The sequence below is a fragment of the Papio anubis genome, chromosome 3 (genome assembly GCF_008728515.1).
Source record: "Papio anubis isolate 15944 chromosome 3, Panubis1.0, whole genome shotgun sequence".
NCBI classification, from domain to species: Eukaryota; Metazoa; Chordata; class Mammalia; order Primates; family Cercopithecidae; genus Papio; species Papio anubis.
Genome location: NC_044978.1, coordinates 81156962 through 81184093, shown reverse-complemented (window position 1 = coordinate 81184093; position 27132 = coordinate 81156962). Strand labels below are relative to the sequence as shown.

Here is a 27132-nt window from a genome sequence, read left to right as displayed (position 1 = left end):
GATTACTTTATTTCTCTTTGTAGCTCTGTTTCCTATTTTGTAGTCTCCTATTTCCATCTTCCTTCTTACACTTCCATCTAGTTGACTGCTGACAACACTGAACCAAAATTTTCATCTTTCCTCTTAAATGTGTTCAACCTTCTGAGCTCTTCTTTCACTCTTTGACCCCTAGATTTGATCACTCACACATCCTGAAAATTATTCCTCCTGAGTAATTCTGACATCCACTCCCAGAGTCTCCACTCTTACTGGAATTGCAGGCAAAAGAAATTGCATGAGCCACAAAGGAAGGAAAGACACCTAGGTGTGTTAGGGGACCGGAGTCATGGTAGAGTTAGGGAAAGGACATGAAAATCATTACTGCTATGTGATCTGAATTCTGTTTTCCTTAGGTTACAGTGAATGCCAATTTAAGACAATAATTAGGATGCAAATTGAGAAAGATATGTCTCATTTTACTTTTTTTCTACCATTTGCAGAACTTGAAGGTCTCTTCACAGACTAATTTCTTATCTCGAGCATGGTGGTTCCCCATCTTTTATTTTTTTGAGAAAAATGTACAAGGTTCAATTCCTTGCTGCTTCTCCTGGCCGCTGTCTTGGCCTCCTGGCTGCTTCAAATCATCATGCAAAAAGTATTCACGGGTTCAGAAGATTGGTGAAGACAATGAGAAATCGACCTGAGGAGCAAAACAAAGGCATCAGCTCTTACACCAAAAGAGTTAACGCTGTAACCAAAGGTATAGTTTTGTTTTTTATTTTAGGAGAACTGACTGGTAAATGAAGAAATGGACCAAATTTTGTGTAAATGAATAGAAAGATGAACAAAGTATTACCCTTTGACTGTTTTTCTTCTTCATCCCGAGAAAGATACATTCTCTTGCAGCTCTTCATTCATTGGTGACAAGCCCCCACCCTGGGACTTTACTAATGAGCTTGTTAAAGAGGTGCCAAAGAACATATTCCTCCTTTCTTTATTCTTTCTCCACCAAAACCCTCTACTTCAGAATTTTTTCAGGATATTTTTCCTCCCAAGGTGAGAAGAATGTGTTAATATTTTAAATAAAATATCTGGACATCTACAGCCACTGTGTAAATAGAACAGCCTAATGCTGAGAGTGGTTTCTAGCATTAGGTTTAGCAAGGGGAAGATCCACGGGTTGTGCGTCAGCTTTGGGTGAATTTTGTTTCTACCCTGTCACGTGGAAAGTTAGGGTTGAGTCCAGGAGTGCACACTGCTGCTGCCACCCAACGCGCTATGTATCACTTTTAATTTTTTTTGTTTTGTTTTTAAAAGATCATTTTATCTTAAAAAGGAAAGCTGATCCAAGTAAACATGAAAGTATTTGACACACCCCACAGATTTTACATGTGTGTAAACGTTTCACTTTAAAATCTCTATGACAGACACACAGGAAACATGAGGTGGTTTCTGTTAATGAGTGGCCCTTGAGTACACACTTAGATGCTGTCTGCCCTGTAAATTTGGATCTGGTGCCCCAGGGCAGTCAACTCTTCTAGCATAGGCTGAAAACACATGTGTGTCAACTGAGGCTCACGCCACTTGGGGAATGAGCCTGTTTCCCTTCCAGGCCAGGCCCTGGTGTGAGGTCAATTTTAGGGCTCCTAATTGGAGCACAGAAATATATTTGGTCAAATTTCATTGAAGGTGATTTCTTCCTTTTTATATTGTACTTTATGGAAAAACCAAGATGGAACCTGAAAGTTAATGTATCCTTGCTAAAAATGTGTCCTTGCTTTTAGCAAGAGACTCAGCTTCTCATAACTAGTCCTAAGGACATATGCCACAATTGAGTAATTTTACTTCTACCCTGTGAAAATAACATGGTGCTGCACTATAATATACTCTCGGAATCAGTGTGTTAGTTACAGCTACACAGTGAAGGGGGATAACTGTTTCTAAATTTCTTTAAGGTGATGCCAAAAAAATGGATTAAAAAAAATCTGATCAGATTTAATGTTATCGGATTTAGTGCATTATTTAATGCTATTGAATCTTTTGGATAATTCTTGGCTTAATTTCTTAACTACTTTTGAAGGTTGATTTGCAAGACTTTTAGAAACCTTAGAAAAGTTTTAAGGTTGCAAAGTTATCAACACTAGGGCAGAGGGTGGAGAGGCCAATGCGGGTAGAAGGAGGCAGTTATGTTTATATTGAAGGTGAAATTTGTCTTTCATTTGGAATGGAAAACATTCCCAAATTTATCATTATAAACTAGTCAGCCTTGACTGCACAAAATTGACCTTTAAATTGCTTGAGAAAAGCACAATGCAAATCGTTCAGAAGCGTCAACATTCTTCGGTGCTAAAATCTTGTGTATGTTTTCAGAATGGCTTTTTCTGTGTGTCATAGAATAATCACTAAAGGAAAGGTAGTTGAATTTAATGTCATGAAGCAAGACTCTTTAATTCAGTTATTTTAAACAAGAATTAAAACCCCAAACATTCTTGGCAGGCTTTGAAGCACACTGAATTTTCCAGTATTTCTTATTAAATACACCAATAATAAACATATGCCTAGTATGCCGAGTTTAGACATAATTCTATATAATGTTCACTTATATTCATTTATTAAATAGCAAAACTTGTGCAAGAACAAGGTGTTCTACTTGAAAACACTGATTTTTAAGTTCCTGTTGCCTGATTATAAAGAAAATAATCTGACACAGAAGCCTGGATTTTACTCTCCTAACACTGGTGTTTTCCTTGAGCCTCTAATTCAAATAAGACAAATCGATACACCTTACAACCTTATTCAGCTGTGTCTGGATAACCCACCTTTCGTCTGTTGAATAAAAAAAAAGTGTTTAAACTTAATAAATAAAAAAAAATTGTGTACCAATTACTACAGACCCCCTGAAACAGTAAGCCTTGGATTTTAGTCAAGTAATCCAGTTTTTTAATTTTAAAAAAACCCCATCACCTCTTAAAGAACTTTAAAAACACCTGTGATGCCAATGTGGCCACTGCCACTGCCATGTCTTTACACGCATGTGTCGTATAGCTCTGTCATTCAGTTGAGGAAGTCCATGGTTTGCAAATAAGGGTGGGAGAATCAAAATTTCAGGATGGTAAAAAAAAAAAATATAGTAAAACCCATTTACATATAGGAAAGAAAACTTGACCTTCAACCCAGTGTGCCACTTTGGGATATAAAACAAGTATGATCTTGCCTTTGAAATCATAAATGTTTGGAGCACCTATTCTTTGCCAGTTAAGATACATATCTTATTATCCCTTTTTTTGTTTTTAAGTCAGTGCTCCTGTTGAAGCTTTTCCTGTATTTTAGGTTGTCTGTGAAATACCTATAACATATAATTCCTACAGAGTATGCCACATTTTTTTTTCTAAATGATTTCAAATGAAGTTCTCTCAGATCCTATCATTGAACTCGTCCACTAGATCTGAAAATAAAGCATCCTTTCCCGAGTCCACTTGAACTAATTGTGAATTTGTTACTTAACTTACTGGCATCTTGGGAAACAAGTTTTGCTGTGGAAGGAAGGCTGTTTTGAGAGTGAGCGTTGAGTCTACTCTGGTTTGTGGATGACATTGCATTAGGGTTCTTTGCTGTATTACCAGTGCCCCCTTGTGGCAATATACTTTATGACTAGGAATGCAAACACCACTTTTAAAAGCCTGTTTTCAAGTTTTTGAAAGGCATTTGTTTTCTGTTATGTGTGCCAATAATCTGAAAGTATCATGTGAAAGGAATTATTTTAAAAGCATTTTAAACCTTTCCCAAAGGTAAAATGTGCTCAGATGATAGGCACATATAATTCTAACCTTTTATCCATTTGATCAAAGAAAATTTGTAGAACATTTTTACCTCTCATGATCACAATCATTAGTGTCTCCCTTTATAACGATCTATATTTTGTTTACTTTGAAACACCAAATTTGTTGTCTTGTTTTTTTTTTTACATGATAGAACTCATGCAGTTTCTTTTTTCATTGAAAGTTCATATCTTGCCCCTTAAATAGTTTGAACATTTCTTTCTTAATTATTTTTTGTTTTTGTTCTGCACTGTAAAACTGATTAAAACTTTAAGCCAATCTTAATGCACTAGCCTCTGTAGTGTAAGGAAGTGTGAGAAGGAATTTCTTAATGAGTTTACATGTTTAAATCAAGCATATTATAAGTTATATGCCATGTGTTGAAGGCTTTTCTATTTATATATATAAAGATTTTTCGTATTTTTTAATGTCCTTGTGTTGCAATAATTTAACGCCTTTGACTCAGTTGCTGAAAATATTTCTTCTATAAAGAAGTGCTCTTGACTTCAACACCCAAACACTGAAAATCATGTCAATGGTACCCAAAGATAAGTTTTTATACAGATACATACCTTATAAGTTCTGATTTATTTTCTTACTCATTAATCTATGCTATGTTCTAAATAAATCATGAATGAGAAGAGTGCTTTATTGTGGAATTATTTAAAACTGTCCTTTAAAAGAAAAAGAGGAAATGATGAACAAAAACTAATCTAATTGCCAAGTTGGAATTCATTATTTAATTTACCTCCTATGCAATGATTAATGCTGCAAACGTATGGTTATGTTACCGTATATTCACAAAAGAAATATTATTACAAGGTTTCAGAGGTAGCCAATTGCATTCTTTTGGAAATTTACTGTACTGTTTCAATGTGTTAAGTGCCTTGTTGTAAAGTAAAATTTTAAGTCTAGAATTCATTATTTTCCTGACATATATTTTTCATTATATCTACTGTATGCTATTGTGATAGTTTTATGAAATGCTTACATTTTAATCAAGTATGTAAATTTCAGAAGCTCTTTTCTCCTACCCACCAGTACCTTAATCATTGGTTTATCACATTGGATTCAAATTCAGGTTCCTTTTTTGATAAAGAGGAAATTTGTTTTCCATGCTTGTGATTTTGTGTTTGTAAACATTTCAGGAGGAATTTAGGAGTGTAACTATAGTTTATACTTCTAAAATGTTGTCTTACATTTACATTTTTAAGTGCCTAACTGTTGAAACTGATTTATGTTTCTCTTCTAAAGGGGATATGTGTACTTGGTTTCTAATCTCTTTGGTTTTGCTTTTTTAAAAATGCAAGAGCCTATACTTTGTATTTACCTAATAAACCACAATGATATCAACAGTCTTTTCAAAATTATTACTGTTTCTTTCCATTTACAAAATGTGTCATTTTTAAAAGAGTTCTAGTTTTAGAGTACTTGTTAAAACCACAAGAGGGATATTTTCTTCGAAGACTATTTTTAAAATAAAGTAATAACTTTCAATTAATGGATTTAAGGTGAAAAATAATTCAGAACAATACAAGGTCATTCATGGAGAAGAAAATCACACATTCCATGATTCTGATTTTCACTGTTCACAAGAAGACAAAGTCACTCATGAAAAGCAAACCCCTTTCTGTCACTAGGTCTCCTTATGCCTTCACAAGACAGAAGCCTAAGGTAATGTCCTCAACTGGAGTTTGCTAGACATTGCAACAGCAAGGTGCAGAAAGTTGGTTTTGAACCTGCTGATGACAAATGCCCCTCCTCCAAGATAAATTTTGTAAAAGCAATTCAGTGGGGTGAAGTGAATAGGATAAGATAATAAGGTTCAAAGAGTAAGTTACAGGAGATAGTCCATGCTTTATCCTTGGATTGTCTAGAAATGATAGAGCATAGATCAGAATAGTTTTTCTGCCACCTCCACTCAGACCTTGGATGAAAAGCTCATCACAGTGATGTTCTGATTATCCTGTGGGAACACTGGCATGCTGATTTTGCTGGCCACATAGCTTCAAAGGCTGCCCTTATCTAGAATGCAGTGTGCAAGAAACTAATGTGAACTCTTGTTTGTCGTGCAAGGGACTAACAGGAACTTTTACTAAGGGGCTAATTCATTCTGGGTTCCATTTGTTTTCTTCATACAAAAGCTCTTGAGTGTGCCTCCTATGAGAGAATAAAACTCTCTGGGCATTTTTGAAACTGCTGAGGATAGTGAAGTCTTTTAAAGTAGTACTCTGTCTCTTACTCCAATAAGGAATCAATAGGAACTTTACAACTGCAGTTAAAGTGGCATTTTCAATCACACTAATCATGGGCAAGTTTCATAAGTAATAAAACCACTTTGAAACAAAAAAGAATGGTGATCATTCATGCTTGGTTTGAGATCTCTACCTCACAGCTGTTGATTTTAGAATCAGAGTGTAGTGGTGTGTCCAAACAAGTTTTGCCACCAGGATTAGATGCTAGTCTCACTAGAAAGTGAATTTAAATTCACTTACTTCAACCCCCATCCCATCCCCACCATATTTAAAGGTAGCAAAGTATCATCTGTATGATCCATATGCCTACTCAACGACGGACTCAGCTTCAAGTCTGTAAGGTTTTTTGATTGCAGGTCATTACAGTCTTGACCCTACGCAATGCCTTCAGTCTCTTCAGATGATCGTGCTATTAAGAGGTCACCACAACTTTTAATAATGTTCATCTTCTCTGATATTTTGAATCTCCTGCTGAGACACAGGAAGACAGGAAACTAGACTATGTTCACAAACCATTTGAGTGATTCTGTGTGCCATGCACTAGAGCTGCTGATACATAAAATTCCTGACATCAAAGTGGGAATGTCTGCACTGTAAGACTCGTCCATAACTCCTAAGTCACATCATAATAAATTCAATTGCATAAAATATATGCAAGTCTTAGGAAATGTTTGTAAGTTTTAAGAAGTGTTGGTCAGGGCCTTCACAGCCAGCTAGATGTTCCAGAAGTGGAAGTGAATTGCTTTTCTGGATGCATTGTCACTGAATTTTACCATTATTTTCTACTTAATATTTTAGCAAAATCGCAAAATAGACATCAAATTTTATCTCATCCAAAGGTTGGGAGAGGTGATGTGCCATGGTCTCTGAGCATCCATCCAGACATTTTTTGCTGGGCATGCTGAGTGCAAGGCCCTAACTCCTGTTTCCCAGGCCATTTCTCAGGATTGTATTTGCAGTAAGCAATGTTAAGTAATGAGGTAGCATATCACCCTAAATAAGTCTTTTTTTCTGTTTACTGTAAAGCAGTAAAAACGCCAAGCTCAGTGGTCCTCAGTTGAGTTGCAAACCCACTACATATGTAACATCTGTCTTGACCTCTCCAAGTCATCCCTATGGGATTTGAGAGACAAGGGAGCCAAAGGGACCATGCTGACACTTTGGCTACTGCTATGCTATGCGTAGTGAAGTCCTTTGTCTCTGACTCAGGAGTCTTGTGTCTTCTCCCAGCGTCCAATGAAACAGGAATCAGGCTAACTTGTGGGCTTGTAAGTAAAGTCACAGATGCTTCAGAAACTGACATGTAAATTTTATTTTCTTCTAATACATAAGAATATCAGAAGTGTAATACTGTATTACTAATATAAGTTAGGATAGTAATGGATTATGTATTACTATGTGTGTGTATATAGATATATATATAATGCACATTTAATCCATATGTGGCACCTGTAATCAAACAGCGTTTTACCGTTAACGCTTGACATACATTCTTTAATCTTCACAAAACCCTGTGAAGTAAGCAAGGCAAGAGAAGGTGACCTCATTTTATGACATGAAAGGGTTCATAAATGTTAGAGCTAGAACTTGAGTTTTGTTTTTGTGGGCTACAGCTTGCTGCCTCCCTGTCATAATTACTATGGTCACCATCACCGTTTGTTAGGGTTTTGTTAGGAAATTAGTTTCAGAAGCAAACTGTCCTTGGGCCAGGTTCTTTGTCACATGCTACAGATTTTTCTTACAATTCACTACGTTTCAAAGGGGAGAAAAGTTGACTCCTAGTGCAAAATGACCTTGAAGGCAAAAGAATCCTCAAGAATCCTCAAGTGTCTGAGCCCACAAATTTGTTAGAATAAAGCAAACTCACTGTTAATGAGTTTTAATGTCATATGTCTAAGATTATGTTTCCAAAGCCCCCACTCTGCCTGTCTTTCCTACATTTGTGCACACTAATCAGATACATGAATTGTTTGGCCATAATCTCTCCAGAAAGTTCCAGAAAAGTGAAAGATGAATTGCTAGTGTGTAAATGTATTTTTTCTAATAGAAGATTTCATTCACTAATCTATGGTGCCCTTGACCATGGGATTAAAAGTGATCCCGTTATCCCAGTCCCAAGTATTAGGTTGGTGCAAAAGTAATTGCAGTTTTTGCCATTGCTTTTAATTTCAAAAAACACGATTACTTTTGCAACAACCTAATAAGTACAGCTGATCCAGCACAGCGACACAATATGTTTAGTACCATCCTGTACTACCAACAAAGTTACTGTATTTCACCAGTAACTAGTGAGTTGATTTTTTAATAACCTGCCTAAATATTGGAGAGAATATCAGAGTTTGGGCAGTTCTCAAGAGCATTTTGAGATTAAATTATATCAGAGTTCAGTTCAAAAACAGAAATAATTGTTCAATGTTGTTTTGTATAGCAGCCTTTACAAAAGAAGTGGTGACAAGACTTCTCCTGGAGCTTTATAAAATGAAATTGCCCAAACTGAAAAAAATTGCAAATATATGGGAATTAACCAACGCACTTAACCAGTGGATCAAAGAAGAAAGTGCAAGGGGAATTTGAAAATATCTTGAGACAAATAACGAAAATACAGCATACCAAAACTATGGGATGCAGCAAACACAGCACCGAATGAAATGTATAGCTGTAAATGCATATGTTTTAGGAAAGAAGAAATCAATAATGTAACTTTAGATCTTAAGGGACTTGAAAAAGAAGACCAAATAAAATTCAAAGTTAGCAGGAGGAAGGAAATAATAAAGACTGGAGCAGAGATAAATAGAGAATAGAAAAATAATAGAAAAATCAATGAAATGAAAAACTGGTTCTTTGAAAAGAGCAACAGAATTGACAAACCTTTAGCTAGACTGCCTAAGAAGAAGGCTCAAATTACTAAAATCATAAATGAAAGTGGAGATATTACTACTGATTATACAGAAATAGGTTTATAAGAGTACAATGAACAAATGTACACAAAACCTACCAGTATTGAATCATGAAGCAATAGAAAATCTGAACAGACCTCTAATTAGCAGGGAGGTAGAATGAGTAATCAGAAACTTTCCAACAAAGAAAACCCTGAACCGTGGATTTGTTGGTGAATTCTACTAAGCATTTAAGGAAAAAGTAGCCAGACATGGTGGCTCATGCCTGTAATCTCAGCTCTTTGGGAGGCTAAGGTGGATGGATCACTTGAGCCCAGGAGTTTGAAACTAGCCTGGACAACATAACAAAACCCCATCTTTATTTAAAAAAAAAAAAAAAAAAAAAGGGCATGGTGACACGTGCCTGTGGTCCCGGCTACTTGGGCACAAAGTAGGAGGACTGCTTGAACCTGGGAGGTTAAGGCTGCAATGAGCTGTGATCATACCACTGAACTCCAGCCTGGGCAACATAGCAAGATCCTGTCTCAAAAAATAAAGAATTAAAACCAATCCTTCTCAGACATTTCCAGAAAGAGGAAAGAACACTTCCTAATTCAGTCTATGAAGCCAGAGTTATCACCAATACCAAAGCCAGACAAAAACACTACCAAAAAAAAAAAAAAAAAAAGACTAATATCCCTTATAAACATTGGCATAAAAATCTTCAATAAACTACTAGTCAGCTGAATTCAGCAGCATGTTAAAAGGGATATATAACAAGACCAAATGGGATTTATTCCTGAAATGCAAGGATGGTTTAACATGAAAATCAATCAACATAATACATTACATTAACAGAACGAAGGGTGAAAAGGACATGATCATTTCAATTGATGCAGAAAAAGCATTTTACAAAATTCAACATTCTTTCATGATAAAACTAAACAAACTAGGAATAAAAGGAAGTTACCTCAACATAAGGAAGTTATTATGAAAAAGCCAGTTAATATCATGCTCAGTGGTGACTAAAACCTTTTCCCCTAAAAGGGAAATGTCAAGAATGATCAGGAAGAAGTGAAGAATGCCCAGTTCTCCACTTGCATTCAACATAATATTGGAAGTTCTTGCCAGAGCAATTAAGCAAGAAAAAGAAATGAGGCATTGAAATTGGGAAGGAACAAGTAAAATTAACCATTTGCATACGACATGATCTTATATGTTAAAAAATAAAAATTCAACAGAAAAACTTGTGTAGATTTCAAATCATATGAGTCTGAATGAAAAATTAAAAATAAAAAAATAAATTTTAAACTGTTTAATGAATGAATTCAGCAAATTTGCAGACAAAAACACAATCAGTTGTTTGTATGCACTAACAATGAACAATCTGAAAAAGAAATTAAGAAAATAATTTCATTTATAATAGCATCAAAAGAATAAAGTACTTTGGAATCAATTTAACCAAGGAGGCAAAAGACTTGTGTGCTGAAAGTACAAAACATTGCTGAAAGAAATTAAAGATCTAAATAGATGGGAAGACATCCCATGTTCATGGATTAGAATACTTGATATTGTAAAGATGACAATATTACCCAAAGCAATCTACAGATTCAATGCAATCTCTATGAAAATATCAATGGTGTTTTCTATAGATATAGAAAAACCTGTCTAAAAACTCATATGAAATCTCAAGGGACTGAAATAGTAGCCAAATTGTTTGTCAGTATAGCCAAATTTTTCAAAATAGCCAAAAGTATTGAAAAAGGAATGGTTGGAGAACTCATATTTCCTTATTTCAAAACTTACTATAAATGTACAGTAGTCAAAACAGTGTGGTACTGGCACAAGGACAGACATATAGACTAATGGGATAGAATAGAGACCCCTGAAATAAACTCTCACATATATATAGTCAGTTGATTTTCAATAAAGGTGCTAAGACCATTAGATGGAGAAAGGATTGGGGCAGGCGGGAGGGATTGCTGTTTTTGTTGCTGCTGTTGTTGTCTGTTTGTTTGTTTGTTTTGAGACACAGTCTCACTCTGTCACCCAGGCTGGAGCGCAGTGGCACAATCTCAGCTCACTGCTACCTCTGCCTCCTGGGTTCAGGCAATTCTTGTGCCTCAGCCTCCCAAGTAGCTGGTACTACAGGTACGTGCCACCACACCCAGCTAATTTGTGTATTTTTAGTAGAGATAAGAGTTCGCTATGTTGGCCAGGCTGGTCTTGAACTCCTGGCCTCAAGTGATCTGCCTGCTTTGGCCTCCCAAAGTGCTGGGATTATAGGTGTGAGCCACCATGCCTGGGCAGGATAGTGTTTTTAACAAACAGCTCTGTGAAAATTGGAAATCCACATACAAAAGAATGAAGTTAGACTCTTACCTGATACCCCATACAAAAATTAATGCAAAAAATGGATCAAAGACCTAAATTTAAGAGCTAAAACTGGGGCGGAGCAAGATGGCCGAATAGGAACAGCTCCAGTCTCCAACTCCCAGCCTTGGCTGACACAAGGCAGTGATTTCCTGCATTTTCAGCTGAGGTACAAGGTTCATCTCACTGGGAGTGCCAGGCGATGGGTGCTGGTCGCTGCTGCAGCCCGACTAGCGAGAGCTGAAGCAGGGAGCGAGGGGCACCCGCCTCTCACCTGGGAAGCGCAAGGGGAAGGAATCCCTTTTTCCTAACCAGGGGAACTGAGACACACACATCACCTGGAAGAATCGGGTGGCTCCTACCCCAATGCTAGCTTTAAGCAAACAGGCACACCAGGAGATCATATCCCACACATTTGGGAGGGTCCACACCCAGGGCCTCCCTCATTGCTTACAGCAGTCTACCTTGATCTACTGGCAAGGCAGCAGCTTGAGGCTGGGGAGAGCCATGCATTGCTGAGGCTTAAGTAGGTAAACAAAGCTGCTGGGAAGCTCAACTGGGTGGAGCTCACAGCAGCTCAAGAAACTCTACTGTCTCGGTGGAGCTCCACCTCTGGGGACAGGGCACAGTAAGAAGCAATGAAATGCAGCAGAAGCCTCTGCAGAGGCATAAGCGACTCTGTCTGACAGCTTTGAAGAGAGCAGTGGATCTCCCCGCTTACAGAGGTTGAGATCTGGGAGAAGGACAGACTGCCTGCTCAGTGGGTCCCTGACCCCTGAGTAGCCTAACTGGGAGACATCCCCACTAGGGGCAGTCTGACAACCCACACCTCTGGGGGCGGAGTACACCCCTGAGGAGAGCTTCCAAAGCAAGAATCAGACAGGTACACTGCTGTTCAGAAATATTCTATCTTCTGCAGCCTCTGCTGCTGATACCCAGGCAAACAGGGTCTGGAGTGGACCTCAAGCAATTTCCAGCAGACCTACAGCTGAGGGTCCTGACTGTTAGAGAAGGAAAACTATCAAACAGGAAGGACACCTACTAAAACCCCATTAGTACATCACCATCATCAAAGACCAGAGAACTGGGTAAACTACAAAGATACCGGGAAAAACGGGCAGAAAGCTGGGAAATTCAAAATAAAAGTGCATCTCCCGGCAAAAGGGCATAGCTCACATCAACAGTTCAAGCTGGTAGGAGAATGGCTTTTGACGAGATAGAGAAAGAAGACTTCAGATATATTATAAGGCCTAAAGGAGGAATTACATTGCCAAGCGCAAAAGGAAACTAAAAATCTCTTGAGAAAACAAAGTGGAAGAATTGATGGCTAAAATTAATTAATGCACAGAAAGGTTATGCAGAAATGAAAGAGATGAAAACCATGACACGAGAAATAATGCACAAAACTGGTAACCATTCAGGTCCTTCGGAGAAAAGTATGTGATTGAAAGGGATAAAATGGGTGATAGGCGAGAAAGAAACCGAAAAAAGAGAAAGAAAAAGGAAGTGAACCAAGCCACGAAGTGGCCGGTTATGCCGGGCCAAATCTAAAACCTGATTGGGGTGCAAGTGAAGGGGAAAATGGAACCGGTTGGAAAACGCTCTTCGGGGATGTATCATCAGGAGAACTTCCTAGTAGGGGCGGTAACATTCAAAATCCAGAAATGGAGAGAGCACATACAAAGATACTCCTCGAGAAGAACAACTCAAGACACATAATTGCCAGATTCACAAAGTTGGAAATGAAGGAAAAAGAAAAATCTTAAGGGCAGCCAGAGAGAAGGTCGGGTTACCCACAGAAAAGGCTATCAGACTCACAGCAGATCTCGGCAGAAACTCTACAAGCCAGAGAGAGTGGGGGTAATATTCAGCATTCTTAAAGAAATTTACCCCAAACCAAATTTCATATCCTGCCAAACTGGTTTCGTAAGTGAAGAGGCCAAATGCTTTACAGATAAGCAAATGCTTAGAGATTTTACCGTGCCACTAGGCCTGCCTTACAAGAGACCCTGAAGGGAAGCACTCAACATGGGAAAGGAACAACCCGGTACCAGCCATTGCAAAACAATACCAAAGTAAAGGCCGTGAAGCTGGGAAGAAACTGCATCAACTAACAAACAAAATAGCACCAGTTAATATCCTTAATGGCAGGATCAAGTTCACACATAACAATCCTTAATGCCGTCATGGACTAAATGCTCCAATTAAAAGACACAGACTGGCAAACTGGATAAAAGAGTCAAGACCCATCAGTCTGCTGTATTCAGGAGACCCATCATCACGCAGAGACATACACCAGGCAAAATAAAGGGATGGAGGAAAGATTTACCAAGCAAATGGAGAACAAAAGCAGAGGTTGCAATACTGAGTCTCTGATAAAACAGACTTTAAAGCCATCAAAGATCAAAGAGATAAAGAAGGCCATTACATAATGGTCAAAGGGATCAATTCAACAGGAAAGAGTAAACTATCCTAAGAAATATATATGCACCCAATGCAGAACACCCAGATTCATAAGCAAGTCCTTAGAGACTTAAAAAGAGACTTAGACTCCCATACAATATGTGGGAGACCAACTCCACTGTCAGCATTAGGCAGTCAACGAGACAGAAAGTTAACAAGGATATCCAGGGTGAACTCATCTCTGCAGCAAGCAGACCTAATGAACATCATAGAACTCTCCACCCCAAGTCAACAGAATATACATTCTTCTCAGCACCCACATCGTACTTACTCCCATTGACCACTAATTTAGATGAAATGCTCCCTCAGCAAATGTACAAGAACAGAAATTATAACAAACTGTCTCTCAGACCACGAATTGCAATCAAACTAGAACTCGGGACTAGAAACTCAGTCAGCCTCAACTACACTTGGAAACTGAACAACCTGCTTACCGAGATGACTATTGAACATAACAGAAATGAAGGCAAGAAATAAAGTGTTCTTTGGAAACCAATGAGAACAAGATACAACATACCAAAGTCTGCAGGGACATTTAAAAGCAAAGTAATGTAGAGGAAATTTATAGCACTAAATGCCCCTACAGAGAGAAAGCAGGAAAGATCAAAATTGACCTCCTAGCGCCATGAATTAAAAAGAACTAGAGAAGCAAAACAACCTTCCAAGCTTGCAGAGAGAGGCAAGGGAAATAACTAAGATCAGGGAGACAGAACTGAAGGGAGATAGGGAGCCTGAAACCCTCCAAAAAATCAATGAATCAGGAGTTGGTTTTTCAAAAGATCCAACAAAATTGACAGACCACTATACAAGACTAATAAAGAAGAAAAGAGAGAAGAATCAATGTTGAATTAAAATGATAAAGGATATCACCACCAAACACGATACAACTATCAGAGAATACTATAAACACCTCTACGCAGATAAACTGGAAAATCTAGAAGAAATGGATAATTTCCTGGACACTTACACTCTTCCAAGACTAAACCAGGAAGAAGCTGAATCCCTGAATATAGACCAATAGCAGGCTCTGAAATTGAGGCAATAATTAATAGCCTACCAACCAAAAAAGTCCAGGACCACATGGATTCACAGCCGAGATTCAGCCAGAGGTACAAGGAGGAGCTGGGTACCATTCCTTCTAGGCTTATTCAATCAATAGAAAAAGAGGGGAATCTCTACTCATTTTATGGGGCCAAGCATCATCCCTGTTACAAAGCCTAGCCACGAGAACTGTAAAAAGAAGTTTTAGACCAATCCCTGATGAACATCGATGCAAAAATCCTCAATAAAAGGCCTGACGGGCAAGATCCAGCAGCACGTAAAAAGCTATCCACCGCGGTCAGTGGGCTGTCCCTGGATACGGCTGGTTCAACATATGCAAATCAATAAACGTAATTCAGCATATAAACAAACTAAACACAAAAACCATGATTATCTCAATAGATGCAGAAAAGGCTTTTGACAAAATTCAGCAGCACTTCGTACTATAAACTCTCAATAAAATTAGGTATTGATGGAGCGTTACCTCAAAATAATAAAGAGCCCCTGGCCCCATGACAAACCACATGTCATCATCATACTGAATGGGCAAAGCTGACATTCCGCTGAAAACTGGCACAAGACAGGGGATGCCCTCTCACCCTCCCTATTCAACATAGTGTTGGAAGTTCTGGCTGGGCAATTGAGCGAGAAAGAAGTAAAGGAATTATTCAGTTAGGAAAAGAAGAAGTCAAGGTGTACATTTGCGGAATGACATGATTGTATATTTAGAAAACCCCATGTCTCAGCCCCAAGTCTCCTTGGCTGATAAGAAACCTGTAGTCTCAGGATACAAAATCAATGTGTAAAAATCACAAGCGTTACATACACCCAATAGCTTGACAAACAGCCAAATCATGAATGGAGCTCCTATTCTGGTGCTTCAAAGAAGATAGAATACCTACAAATCAAATTACACAAAGGGATTACTAAAGGACCTCTTCAAGGAGGAACTACAAACCACTGCTCAGTGAAACAAAGAGGACACAAACAAATGGAAGAACATTCCATACTCATGGATAAGGAAGAATCAATGTTATTATAGAAATGGTCATACTGCCCAAGGTAATTTATAGATTCAATGCCATCCCCATTGAATTGGAAAAAGAACTACTTTAAAAGTTCATGGCAGGGTTTAAAGACACCATTCAGACAATCAATTCTAAATGAACAAAGCTGGAGGCATCATGGCTACCCTGACTTCAAACTATACTACAAGGCTACAATGTAGCAAAACAGCATGGTACTGGTACCAAAACAGAGATATGAGATATGGAACGAGAGGAGCCAGAAATATTACTACACATCTAAAGCCATCTGATCTTTCCACACACCTGTTGACAGAAATGGGGAAAAGGATTCCCTATTTAATAAATGGTGCTGGGAAAATTGGCTAGCCATAAGTAGAAAGCTGAAACTGGATCCTTTCCTTACTCCTTATCACGAAAATTAACTCAAGATGGATTAGAGACTTAAATGTTGAGACCTAATACCACCGTCTTAGGAAAACCTAGGTACCAGTTCCAGGGACATAGGCAGGGCAGGCTATCCTAAAACCCACTGGCAAGGCTTGACAGCCAAAGTGACAAATGGGGATCTAAATTGCTTCAAGAACTGCACAGCAAAAGAAACTACCATCAGAGTGAACAGGCAACCTACAGAATGGGAGAAAATTTTTTGCAATCTACTCATCTGACAAAGGGCTGATATCAAGAACCTACAAAGAACTCAAACAAATTTACAAAGAAAAAAACGAGCAGCATAAAAAAGGTGGGCAAGGATATGAACAGACATTTCTCAAAAGAAGACATTCATACAGCCAACAGACACATGAAAAAATGCTCATCATCACTGTGCATCAGAGAAATGCAAATCAAACCACAATGAGATACCATCTCACACCAGTTAGAATGGCAATCATTAAAAGTCAGGAAGCAACAAGTGCGGAGAGGATGTGGAGAAATAGGAACGCTTTTACACTGTTGGTGGGATTGTAGAAACTAGTTCAACCATTATGGAGGAAAACAGTATGGCGTTCTCCGGGATCTAGAGACTGGATGTACCATATGACAACCATCCCATTACTGGGGATATACCCAAAGGATTATAGAAATTATGCTGCTATGAAGACACATGCACGTTATGTTTGTTAGCACTATTCACAATAACAAGACACGGATGTTGATGTCCATCCCGGTGACAGATTGGTTAAGAAAATGCTTCGCTATATACGCCATGGAATACTATGCAGCCATAAAAGGATGAGTTTGTGTCCTTTGTAGGGACATGGATGCAGCTGAAACCATCATTCTTAGCAAACTATGCAGGAGCCAGAAACTGACACATGGTCTCACTCATAGGTGGGAACTGAACAATGAAGATCACTTGGACTCCAGGAGGAGACATCACACACGGGGCCTATCATGGGAGGGAGGAGGATTGCATTGGGAGTTATACCTGATGTAAATGACTTGAGTTGATGGGTGCAGCACACAACATGGCACAAAGTATACATATGTAACAAAACCTGCACGTTATGCATGTGCCTACAACTTAAAAGTATAATAATAAATAAATAAATAAATAAATAAATAAATAAATAAAGAGCTAAAACTATGAAACTCTTAGAAGAAATAGATGAAGCTCTTTATGACCTTGGACTGTGTACTTATTAAGTATGATATCAGAAGAATAGGCAATAAAAAACAGATAAACTGAAATTTATCAAAATTTACTTTATTACATCAAATTACAATATGAAGGGAGCAAAAAGACAATCCACAGAATGACAGAAAATAGCTGCAAATCCTATATCTGATAAAGCAGTCGTCTCCAACCTTTTGGCACTAGGGACTAGTTTCGTGAAAGACAATTTTTCCACGGACTAGCAGGGAGGAGGGAGATGATTTCAGGACAAAACTGTTCCAACTCAGATCATCAGGTAATAGATTCTCATAAGAAGCATGCAACCTAGATCCTTCGCATGCACAGTTCACAATAGGGTCAGCACTCCTATGAGAATCTAATGCCACCACTCATCTGAAAGGAGGTGGAATTCAGGCGGTCATGCATGCTCACAGGCCACTCACCTCCTACTATACAGCCCAGCTCCTAACAGGCCACGGACTGGTACCAGTCTGCGGCCTGAGGGTTGGGGACCCCTATGATAAAGGATTCATATTCAGAATATCTAAAATGATCCTACAACTCAGCAACAACCAAACAACCGCTTTCAAAAATGGGCAAAGGATTTGAATAGACATTTCTCCAAAGAATATATGTAAATGTCCAGAAAGCATATGAGAAAATGCTCAGCATCATTAGTCATTAGAAAAATACAAGTCCAAAACCACAATGAGATACACTTTACTACCATTAGGATGGCTATTAAGGAAAAGACAAACAGAAAATGACAAGTGTTGGTGAGAATATAAAGATATTGCATTCGCCATTTACAGAACCCATTAAAAAAAATAAAAGAAATTGCAACCCTTATTGTTGCTGGTGGGAATGTAAAATAATGCAGCTTCTGTAGAGAACAGCATGTTGGGTCCCCAAAAGAATTACCATATAATCCAGCAATTTTACTCCTCTGTATGTAGCCAAATAAATTGAAATCAAGGACTCAAACATATATTTGCACACCAGTGTTCACAGTATTTTTCACAGTAGCCCAAAGGTGGAAACAATCTATGTGTCTATCAACAGATGAAAGGATAAACCATGTGATATATGCAACAATGGAGTATTATCCAGCTATTAAAAGGAATGGAATTCTGACACATGCTACAAACATGAGTAAACTTTGAAAATGTTATTCTAAGTTAAATAAGCCAGATACAGAAGGACAAATATATGATTCACCTTAAAAGAGGTACCTAGAATAGGCAAATTCATAAAGACAAATGGAATAGAGCTTGTGACTAAAGGGAAGGGAGAATGACAAATTGTTGCTTATTAGGTACAGAGTTTCTATTTGGAATAATGAAACACTTCCAGAAATAGTAGTGATAGTTACACAACACTGTGAATGTACTTAATGCCACTGAACTGTACACTTAAAAACGACTAAAATGGTAAATGTTATACATATTTTTACCACAATAAAAAAAACCCAAAAAACTCCCGATATTTCAGCATATTTTTAATTGAAAGAAACTGAAAATAACTTAGATGTTTACTAGTAGAGGATATGAGTAACAAGTTGTGACATACTTAAATCGATTTCTTAATGGGCTCCTTGGTTTGACCTTTGCCCCTTTACAGGCAGCGAAAGTGATTCTGTTAAAATACAAGCCAAATGATTGCATTCCTTCTCAAAAACTCTTCAGTGATGCACCATGTTACTGAGAGTAAAGATCAACATCTCTAAAACGCCCTACATTGCTACCTCTCTGATTCCAACTCTTACCACCTTGCCCTTGCTCTTTCCACCCTAGCCAGGTGGCCTCCTTGTTCCTGGAAAACTCCTAGCACACCTCAGCCTCAGGGCCTTTACACTTACCATTTCCTCTGTCTGGAATGCTCTTTCCCCAGGTATGTAAAAGCCTTCCATCAGGTGATCAGCTGTCTATTTAAAAGAGGCCTTCCCTGAACAACCTGAATTAAATAAACCACTCCCTACACACGCGCGCGCACACACACACACACACACACACAAATACCTACCATCCTCTTCATGTGCCTTATTTCCTCCATAGTACTTATCACCAACTGACATTATACATTTGTCCATCTCTTTCTATCTTTTGTAGAGATGGGGTTTTACTATGTTGTGCAGGCTGGTCTCAAACTCCTGGGCTTGAGCAATCCACCCGCCTCAGCTTCCAAAAGTGCTGGGATTACAGGCTTGAGCCACCATGCCTGGCCTGTCCATCTTTTGTCTTCTCCCGCGAAAAACCTCTTCTAAGGGCAAGCACTTTGTTTTGCTTAGATAGTATCCCCAGGGCTGAGAATAGTTCGTGACAATTAGTGTACTCCAGTAAAAATCTATTGATGAAGAATCTATTCAGTGAAATTATCAGACAGCTATTAAAAAGGATGAGGCTGATGGATTCTCATTGGCATGGAGAGATTCTCAAAATACACTGGTAGGTTAAAAGAGCAGGTTAATTAACCAAAAGCAGAGTGTGACACCATTTATGGGGGAGGAGGAGGGAAATTATGTAAACATAAGAAATCCAAAAGGATATATCACATTTTTAATACAAATAACTCCGAGAGGTATAAAGGCAAAAGTTGGTGTGTGTGTGTGTGTGTGTGCGTGCGTGCACATGTGTGTGTGCATGTGTACACTTTATGTATCAATAGCCTTAGAAATGTACCAGTTCTTTGTGGTATTTATCCTACTGAAATAATCAAAGATGTATATATCCCAGTATGGTTTACAATAGCAAAAAACCTTTAACGAGGGTCAACAACTAGCTATTGGTTAAACTTTGAAATATTTTTAAACAATGGACTAGATTTTTTTGAATTCAAGTGTGAGGAAATAAAAGCCTGCAGGCTAAGCACAGCTGCTGCCTTTTTCCATAAAGCAAATTTTATTGGAAATAGCCATGCCCATTTATTTACTTATTGTCAATGGCTGCTTTCCTACTCCCACGGCAAACAGAGTTACACAGTTGTGACAGAGACCATATGGCACACAAAATCTGAAATATTTACTATTTGGTCCTTTTCAGGCAAAAACTGCTGATCCCTGGGCTAGAATATAGTAATTAAAAATGATTTGTGGGAGACAAGAGGATCACTTGAGGCCAGGAGTTCAAGACCAGCCTGGCTAACATGGGAAAACCCTGTCTCTACTAAAAATACAACAACAACAACAAAAATTACCCAGGTGTGGTGGCACATGCCTTTAATCCCAGTTACTTGGGAGGCTGAGGCATGAGAATCTGTTGAACCTGGGAGGTGGAGGTTGCACTGAGCCAAGATTGCACCACTGTACTTCAGCCTGGGCAACACAGCAAGACTCTATCTCATAAAATAATAATAATAATAATAATAATAATAATAATAATAATAATAAATTTAAAAACAAATGAGCTGGGCACAGTGGCTTATGCCAGTAATCCCAGCACTTTGGGAGGCCAAGGCAGGTGGATCACGAGGTCAGGAGTTCCAGACCAGCCTGGCTAACATGGTGAAACCCCGTCTCTACTAAAACTAACAAAAATTAGCCGGGCGAGGTGGCATGTGCCTGTAATCCCAGCTACTCGGGAGGCTGAGGCAGGAGAATCACTTGAACATGGGAGGCGGAGGTTGCAGTGAGCCAAGATCGTGCCACTGCACTCCAGCCTGGGTGACAGAGTGAGACTCTGTCTAAAAAAAATTAAAAAATAAAACCATTCAGGACATAGGCATGGGCAAACACTTCATGACTAAAACACCAAAAGCGATGGCAACAAAACCCAAAATAGATAAATGGGATCTAATTAAACTAAAAAGCTTCTGGACAGCAAAAAGAACTATCATCAGAGTGAACAGGCAACCTACAGAATAGGAGAAAATTTTTGCAATCTACCCATCTGACAAAGGGCTAATATCCAGAATCTACAAAAAACTCAAACAAATTTACAAGAAAAAAACAGCCCCATCAAAAAGTGGGCAAAGGATATGGACAGACACTTCTCAAAAGAAGACATTTATGCAGCCAACAGACACATGAAAAAATGCTCATCATCACTAGTCATCAGAGAAATGCAAATCAAAACCACAATGAGATACCATCTCATGCCAGTTAGAATGGCAATCATTAAAAAGTCAGGAAACAACAGGTAATGGAGAGGATGTGGAGAAATAGAAACGCTTTTACACTGTTGGTGGGAGTGTAAATTAGTTCAACCATTGTGGAAGACAGTGTGGCGATTCCTCAAGGATCTAGAACTAGAAATACCATTTGACCCAGCAGTCCCATTACTGGGTATATACCCAAAGGATTATAAATCATGCTACTATAAAGACACACCACACAGTATGTTTATTTGTGGCACTATTCACCATAGCAAAGACTTGGAACCAACCCAAATGTCCATCAATGATAGACTGGATTAAGAAAATGTGGCACATATACACCATGGAATACTATGCAGCCATGAAAAAGGATGAGTTCATGTCCTTTGCAGGGACATGGATGAAGCTGGAAATCATCATTCTAAGCAAACTGTCACAAGGACAGAAAACCAAACACTGCATGTTCTCACTCATAGATGGGAGGTGAACAATGAGAACACATGGACACAGGGCAGGCAACATCACACACTGGGGCCTGTTGGGGGTGGGGGCTGGGGGAGGGATAGCATTAGGAGAAATACCTAATGTAAATGATGAGTTAAGAGTACAGCAAACCAACATGGCACATGTATACCTATGTAACAAGCCTTCACGTTGTGCACATGTACCCTAGAACTTAAAGAATGTAAAAAAAAAAATTGTGGGAGAACAACATGGAAAATGTTAATGATACTTTTTCCTCATATACTTATAAATATGTGAATATTATAAATAGGAATATTTATAAAGTTTAGAAATACATAAGACTAAAAGAATATACACATAAATGTTATAAATGATTACCTCTGAGTGGTAAGAATAAAAAGGTGATCGTTGCTCCTTTATAGTTTCCTGCATTTTCAAATTTTCTATGAAAACTGTATTACCCTTTTAAAAAGCAGAATAAAATATTGGCTTTGAACTATCTGGTTTGCAATGAGTATGTTCTTGCCTAAAAGAAGAATTAGGTAACCTTTCAATGTCCTTTCTTTGTAAAACTTCATTCTTAGTGAGTTTTAGAAATAAGACTTCATTATTAGGCAAAGGGCCAAGCACAGTTACCTAAACCAGGAGCTAACAACCTTGTGTTAGTTTTTTTTTTGTGGTTTTTTTTTTTTCCTTCTTTTTCAAGACAGAGTCTTGCTTTCTTGCCCAGGGTGGAATGCAGTGGCGTGATCTCAGTTCACTGAAACCTCCACCTCCTGGGTTCAAGCAATTCTCCTGCCTCAGCCTCCCAAGAAGCTGGGATTACAGGCATGTGCCACCATGCCCAGCTAATTTTTTTGTCTTTTTAGTAGAGATAGAGTTTCACCATGTTTGCCAGGCTGGTCTCAAACTCCTGACCTCCAGTGATCTGCCTGCCTCAGCCTCCCAAAGTACTGGGATTACAGGCATGGGCCGCCGCGCCCAGCCTCCTTGTGTTAGTTTTATTGAAGTAACTGGCTTATACTTTGCCATGTAAATATAATTTATTCTTTCAGATTTTATTGACTAAGCATGCTGTTAATCAGAGGCCAAAGTCAAAGTCCTGAGAATCCACTTAAGAATAAGAATGTTAGACACCAGAGGAATCTAAGAGTCCTTGTGTTACAACTCTCTCTTTTGACCAGATGAAGAAAACAAATCAGAAATGTTAACAACATACCCTGGCCAACCCAGTTAGATTTGGACAGAGGTCCCCATGTGGTTTCCACGATGATTTCTGCATAGTAAACAGAAGTAAATGAGGAAGAAGTAAGGAACAGAGAATTCAACAACGCTTTGGCCTACACAAAAGTAAAACATCAGGAATTGGTAACAATTGTGGCCAGGCTAACTAAAGTGACTAACTGTTCCTATGGGTACCCACTTCACAATACATGCATCTCATAAATTAAACCTGCTAAGTCTTCTTACTTTACCATGTCTTTTTCACCAAGATATTGGCTTTTTTTGTTTGTTTGTTTTACTGAGGTATAATTTACCTATAGTGAAATGTACAGTTAAGTTTTGACAAGTGCATACATCCAAGTAACCAACACTTCAATCAGAATATAGAACATTTCTACCACCCTAGGAAAAATTTTCAATGTCCTTTCCAGCCAATCCACCCTGTTCTAATGTCTATCACCATAGGTTCATTTTGTTTGTTCCAGAACTTCATATAAATGCAGCTATTTAGTATGTACTCTTGTGCCTCGCTTTTTCACTTGGCATGTTTTTTGATATTTATCCACGCTGTAGAGTGTGTCATAGCTGATTCATTTTTATTGTGGTATAGTGATCTATCAAATAAATATACCATAGTTTTCCCTTCCCCTGCCCCCCTCTTTTGTTGAAGGACATCTGGATTGTGTTCATTTGGGTGTTAAATAAAAAATAAGTACTAATCCTGGCACCACCTTGACCAAATAAACGGATGTTTTGGGAATTGGATTTTGTGACTTTTGAGATTCTGCCTTACACTGATATTTTTTTTTTTCAGGGGCCTTTCTCCCGTCATCTCTTCTCCAAGTAAATCATACATAATATATGCAAGTGGAGAGGAATGAAGTGGGTGATATTGAAGATAGGCACGTTTATTTATTCATTATACAAGACATAAAGGCTAAATATAGGAAACAATATCCTGGCAAGTCTCACATTCTAAGCTCGGAAAAGACTAGTAAATCTGCAAGGTGCAAAAAAGAGGCAGCAATAGTGACAACCTATTAAGTTTAAACTATTATCAAGAACCCAGTGATAACTATTATAATTACAGCTTTTGTTTATTGAGTACTAATTGCTAGACATTGTGCTAGTTATTTTATTTAATCCCTATGCTTGATATAGGTATATTTATTATCTCAATTTCAGTTCAGGAACATGGAGGCTCAGAGAGTGCATAAACACATATATAGAAGACACTCAAAGGAGTATATACGAAGCGAATCATAAGAACTTAAAGGGAACGAAGGTGTTAATTTTTAAATGACCTGTGGAGTTGCGCAACTAAATAGTGCTAATAACATTTCTACTTTCTCTCTTCATTAGCATTTTGCAAACCCTTCTTAAGCGATGCACTCTCTCTGTTCATACTCATTGACTCTGGATGGGTGTGGTGTGTGGCATTTACCTCCCGAGAATTACAAACCAACTGAACAATTGTAGTTTTACAAATAGAGTAATTTAATACCACTCTTTATAACAAAATAAGTACTCAGCTATTTTAGATATACTGTAACCAACAATTCTGGCCAAAATCCATGTAGAACAAGAAGGATATAGGTAGGAAAGTGGGTGGCTTAAAATTATCTTTAGGGTCTCAATAAAAATTATTTTTCCCATAATCCTCTCACTATCTTTCTTACCACTTCTGCCCACCCAAAAGATCTCTTAGTATTCTCTTCCTTTACTGCTTCTGCTATTACTTTTTTACCTATATAAAATAAGAGACATGAAGCAGAAAGTATTCCTTTATGTGGCAAAATCGCCCTGAATATAATTTGGGGAAATTCATCCTTAAGGAGCACTGAATGAGCTGTGTGGTTTCATGTTTAAAATAGTGTATCCAGCTGGGCATGGTGGCTCTCGTCTGTAATCCCAGCACTTTGGGAAGCTGAGGTGGGCAGATTACCTGAGGTCAGAAGTCCGAGATCAGCCTGGCCAACATGATAAAACCCTTCTCTACTAAAAATACAAATTTGTCAGGCGTGGTGGTGCAGGCCTGTAATTCCAGCTACTCAGGAGGCTGAGACAGGAGAATCGCTTGAACCAGGGAGGCAGAGGTTGCAGTGAGCCAAGATCACACCACTGCATTCCAGCCTGGGTGAGAATTCTATCTCAAAAAATAATAATAATAAAATAAAACAGTGTATCCATAATATGATGAACAGTATCACTTCCTGTATTAGTTTGCTAGGGCAGCCATAACAAAGTACTACAAACTGGACGTTTTAAACAACAGAAATTTATATTTATATCCTCACCATTCTGGAGACTAGAGGTCAAAACCCAAGGTATCAGCAGGGTTGATTTCTTCTGAGACCTCTCTCCTGACTTGCAGATGGCTGCCTTCTGACTGTCCTCACATCCTCTTTCCTCTCTCTGTCCTTATTTCCTCTTCTTTAGACACCAGTCATAGTGGTAAGAGCCCATCCACAGGACTCCATTTGAGCTTAATTACCTCTTTAAAGGCCCTTTCTCCAAATACAGTCTTATTCTGAGGCACTGGGGGTTAGGACTTCCACATATGAACGGTGAGGCGAGGCCAAATTCAGCCCAGATTTCCTATCTGCCCCACAGATCTGTTAACATAGTGAAAATGAGAGATTTAGGAAAACACTATATATGCAGTTACATCCTGTACAATATAAAAGGGTGGCTGTTGGAGTTGTTAAATTAGTCACAGCTTCAACTATTTTAAAATCATTTGTGAATTTAAATTGCTTGTATGGGATGATGTATATAGCGGCTCTAGAGAGCAAAGCCCTAGAATCAGATGACATCCAGAATGTCATGTTGAAGATCATATCTGCAAACAAGTAGTTTAAATTTTTAAAAACTTCTCTTAACAATTTAAAAATTCAAAAAAACTGAGAAAAGTAATCTCACAAGTAGTGGTTAATTATAGAAGATGAGAGGTGTGGAGGTTTTTTTTGTTTGGGGTGCATAAGCTTAAAATAACATGAAAAGCTTGTCAAAAAGAATATGAGAACAGAGTGGACTTGAAATTTAACATCCTACTGGCATCACTTGTTTATAGAAAAATAAAATGGACCATGTATTTATTTAGAGGATTCACTATGCTTTATTTGGTCACATTTTTATAGGTACAGCATGGTGTTCAAACTTTTCATGTATGGAGAAAAATGAAAAGGCTAGAAAAATGGCCCAGTACAGACAGTTCTACGCTCAACCCAACTTGAACAGAAACTACAGGATTTGGCCTAAACAAGACAGAAAGGGAAGCCCTTATCAGGAAAGCCATTATCTGGGAAGATTAAATAAAGTAAGACTTTGTTTTTAAAGTATTATACAATTCATATCCAATATTTCAACCTCAGCCTTTCAAGTGTTGTCTAACACCAATAATATTGCCACCCTTCCCTTAACCGGTTTTCTTTTTATATTTCTGGCTACTTAAATCCCCCAAGCAAATTCTGGTTTCGCTATTTCTGGATTTAAGTACATTTTCTGCTGCACCCAGGCCACACGCAGGAATGGACACAGCTTTCGCTCTCTGCATAGAAGTTTTCTAGCCCAGGGCAAGTTCTCAGAACATGACTCCTGCCTCGCTGCCCGCCCCTCGCTTCCCCTACTCCCGCCATCATCCCTTCCGCAGCGTTGGCTGCCGAACCGACACCCACAGATTCTGCATTCCATGGCTTCCCAGCATCCTGCTGTCTCTGCGTGGAGAAAAGGGTGCTGCGAATCCCGGTTTGGATAAAGAACTACACCGAAGCCTGCGGGAATATGGCGTTGACCCCATTCTCCCAGCTCAGGGTATAGGTGCTAAGGCCGAGCTATCTCACTGGCCTGCTCACCAGTTTTCCGCACTCAGCACAGATCCTAGCACGGTTTATGCACTTCGTAACT

General features: G+C 38.5%; 1 protein-coding gene and 1 long non-coding RNA gene across 16 annotated transcripts in view; one reads left to right on the top strand and one right to left on the bottom strand.

The window, feature by feature from the left end:
* The window catches only part of SGMS2 (sphingomyelin synthase 2), a 91080-nt gene extending 85925 nt beyond the window's left edge, over nucleotides 1-5155 (top strand). For all 13 annotated transcript variants that reach the window (XM_003899067.5, XM_017958930.3, XM_017958933.3 and 10 more), the window contains one exon: nucleotides 480-5155. In XM_003899067.5, the coding sequence (XP_003899116.1) occupies nucleotides 480-683 (204 nt within the window). In that variant the 3' untranslated portion in view covers nucleotides 684-5155. The remainder of the gene's footprint in view (nucleotides 1-479) is intronic.
* Nucleotides 435-27104, bottom strand: LOC108586046. 3 transcript variants are annotated; one of them, XR_004182733.1, is made up of 4 exons: nucleotides 25524-27104; nucleotides 23222-23278; nucleotides 22381-22464; nucleotides 435-679 (listed from the first exon to the last, which is right to left on the bottom strand). It is a non-coding gene; the product is annotated as an uncharacterized LOC108586046 (long non-coding RNA). The 3 variants fall into 3 exon arrangements; XR_004182732.1 differs by lacking the exon at nucleotides 22381-22464; XR_001902723.3 differs by lacking the exons at nucleotides 22381-22464; nucleotides 23222-23278.
* Between the last annotated feature and the right edge of the window lie 28 nt (nucleotides 27105-27132).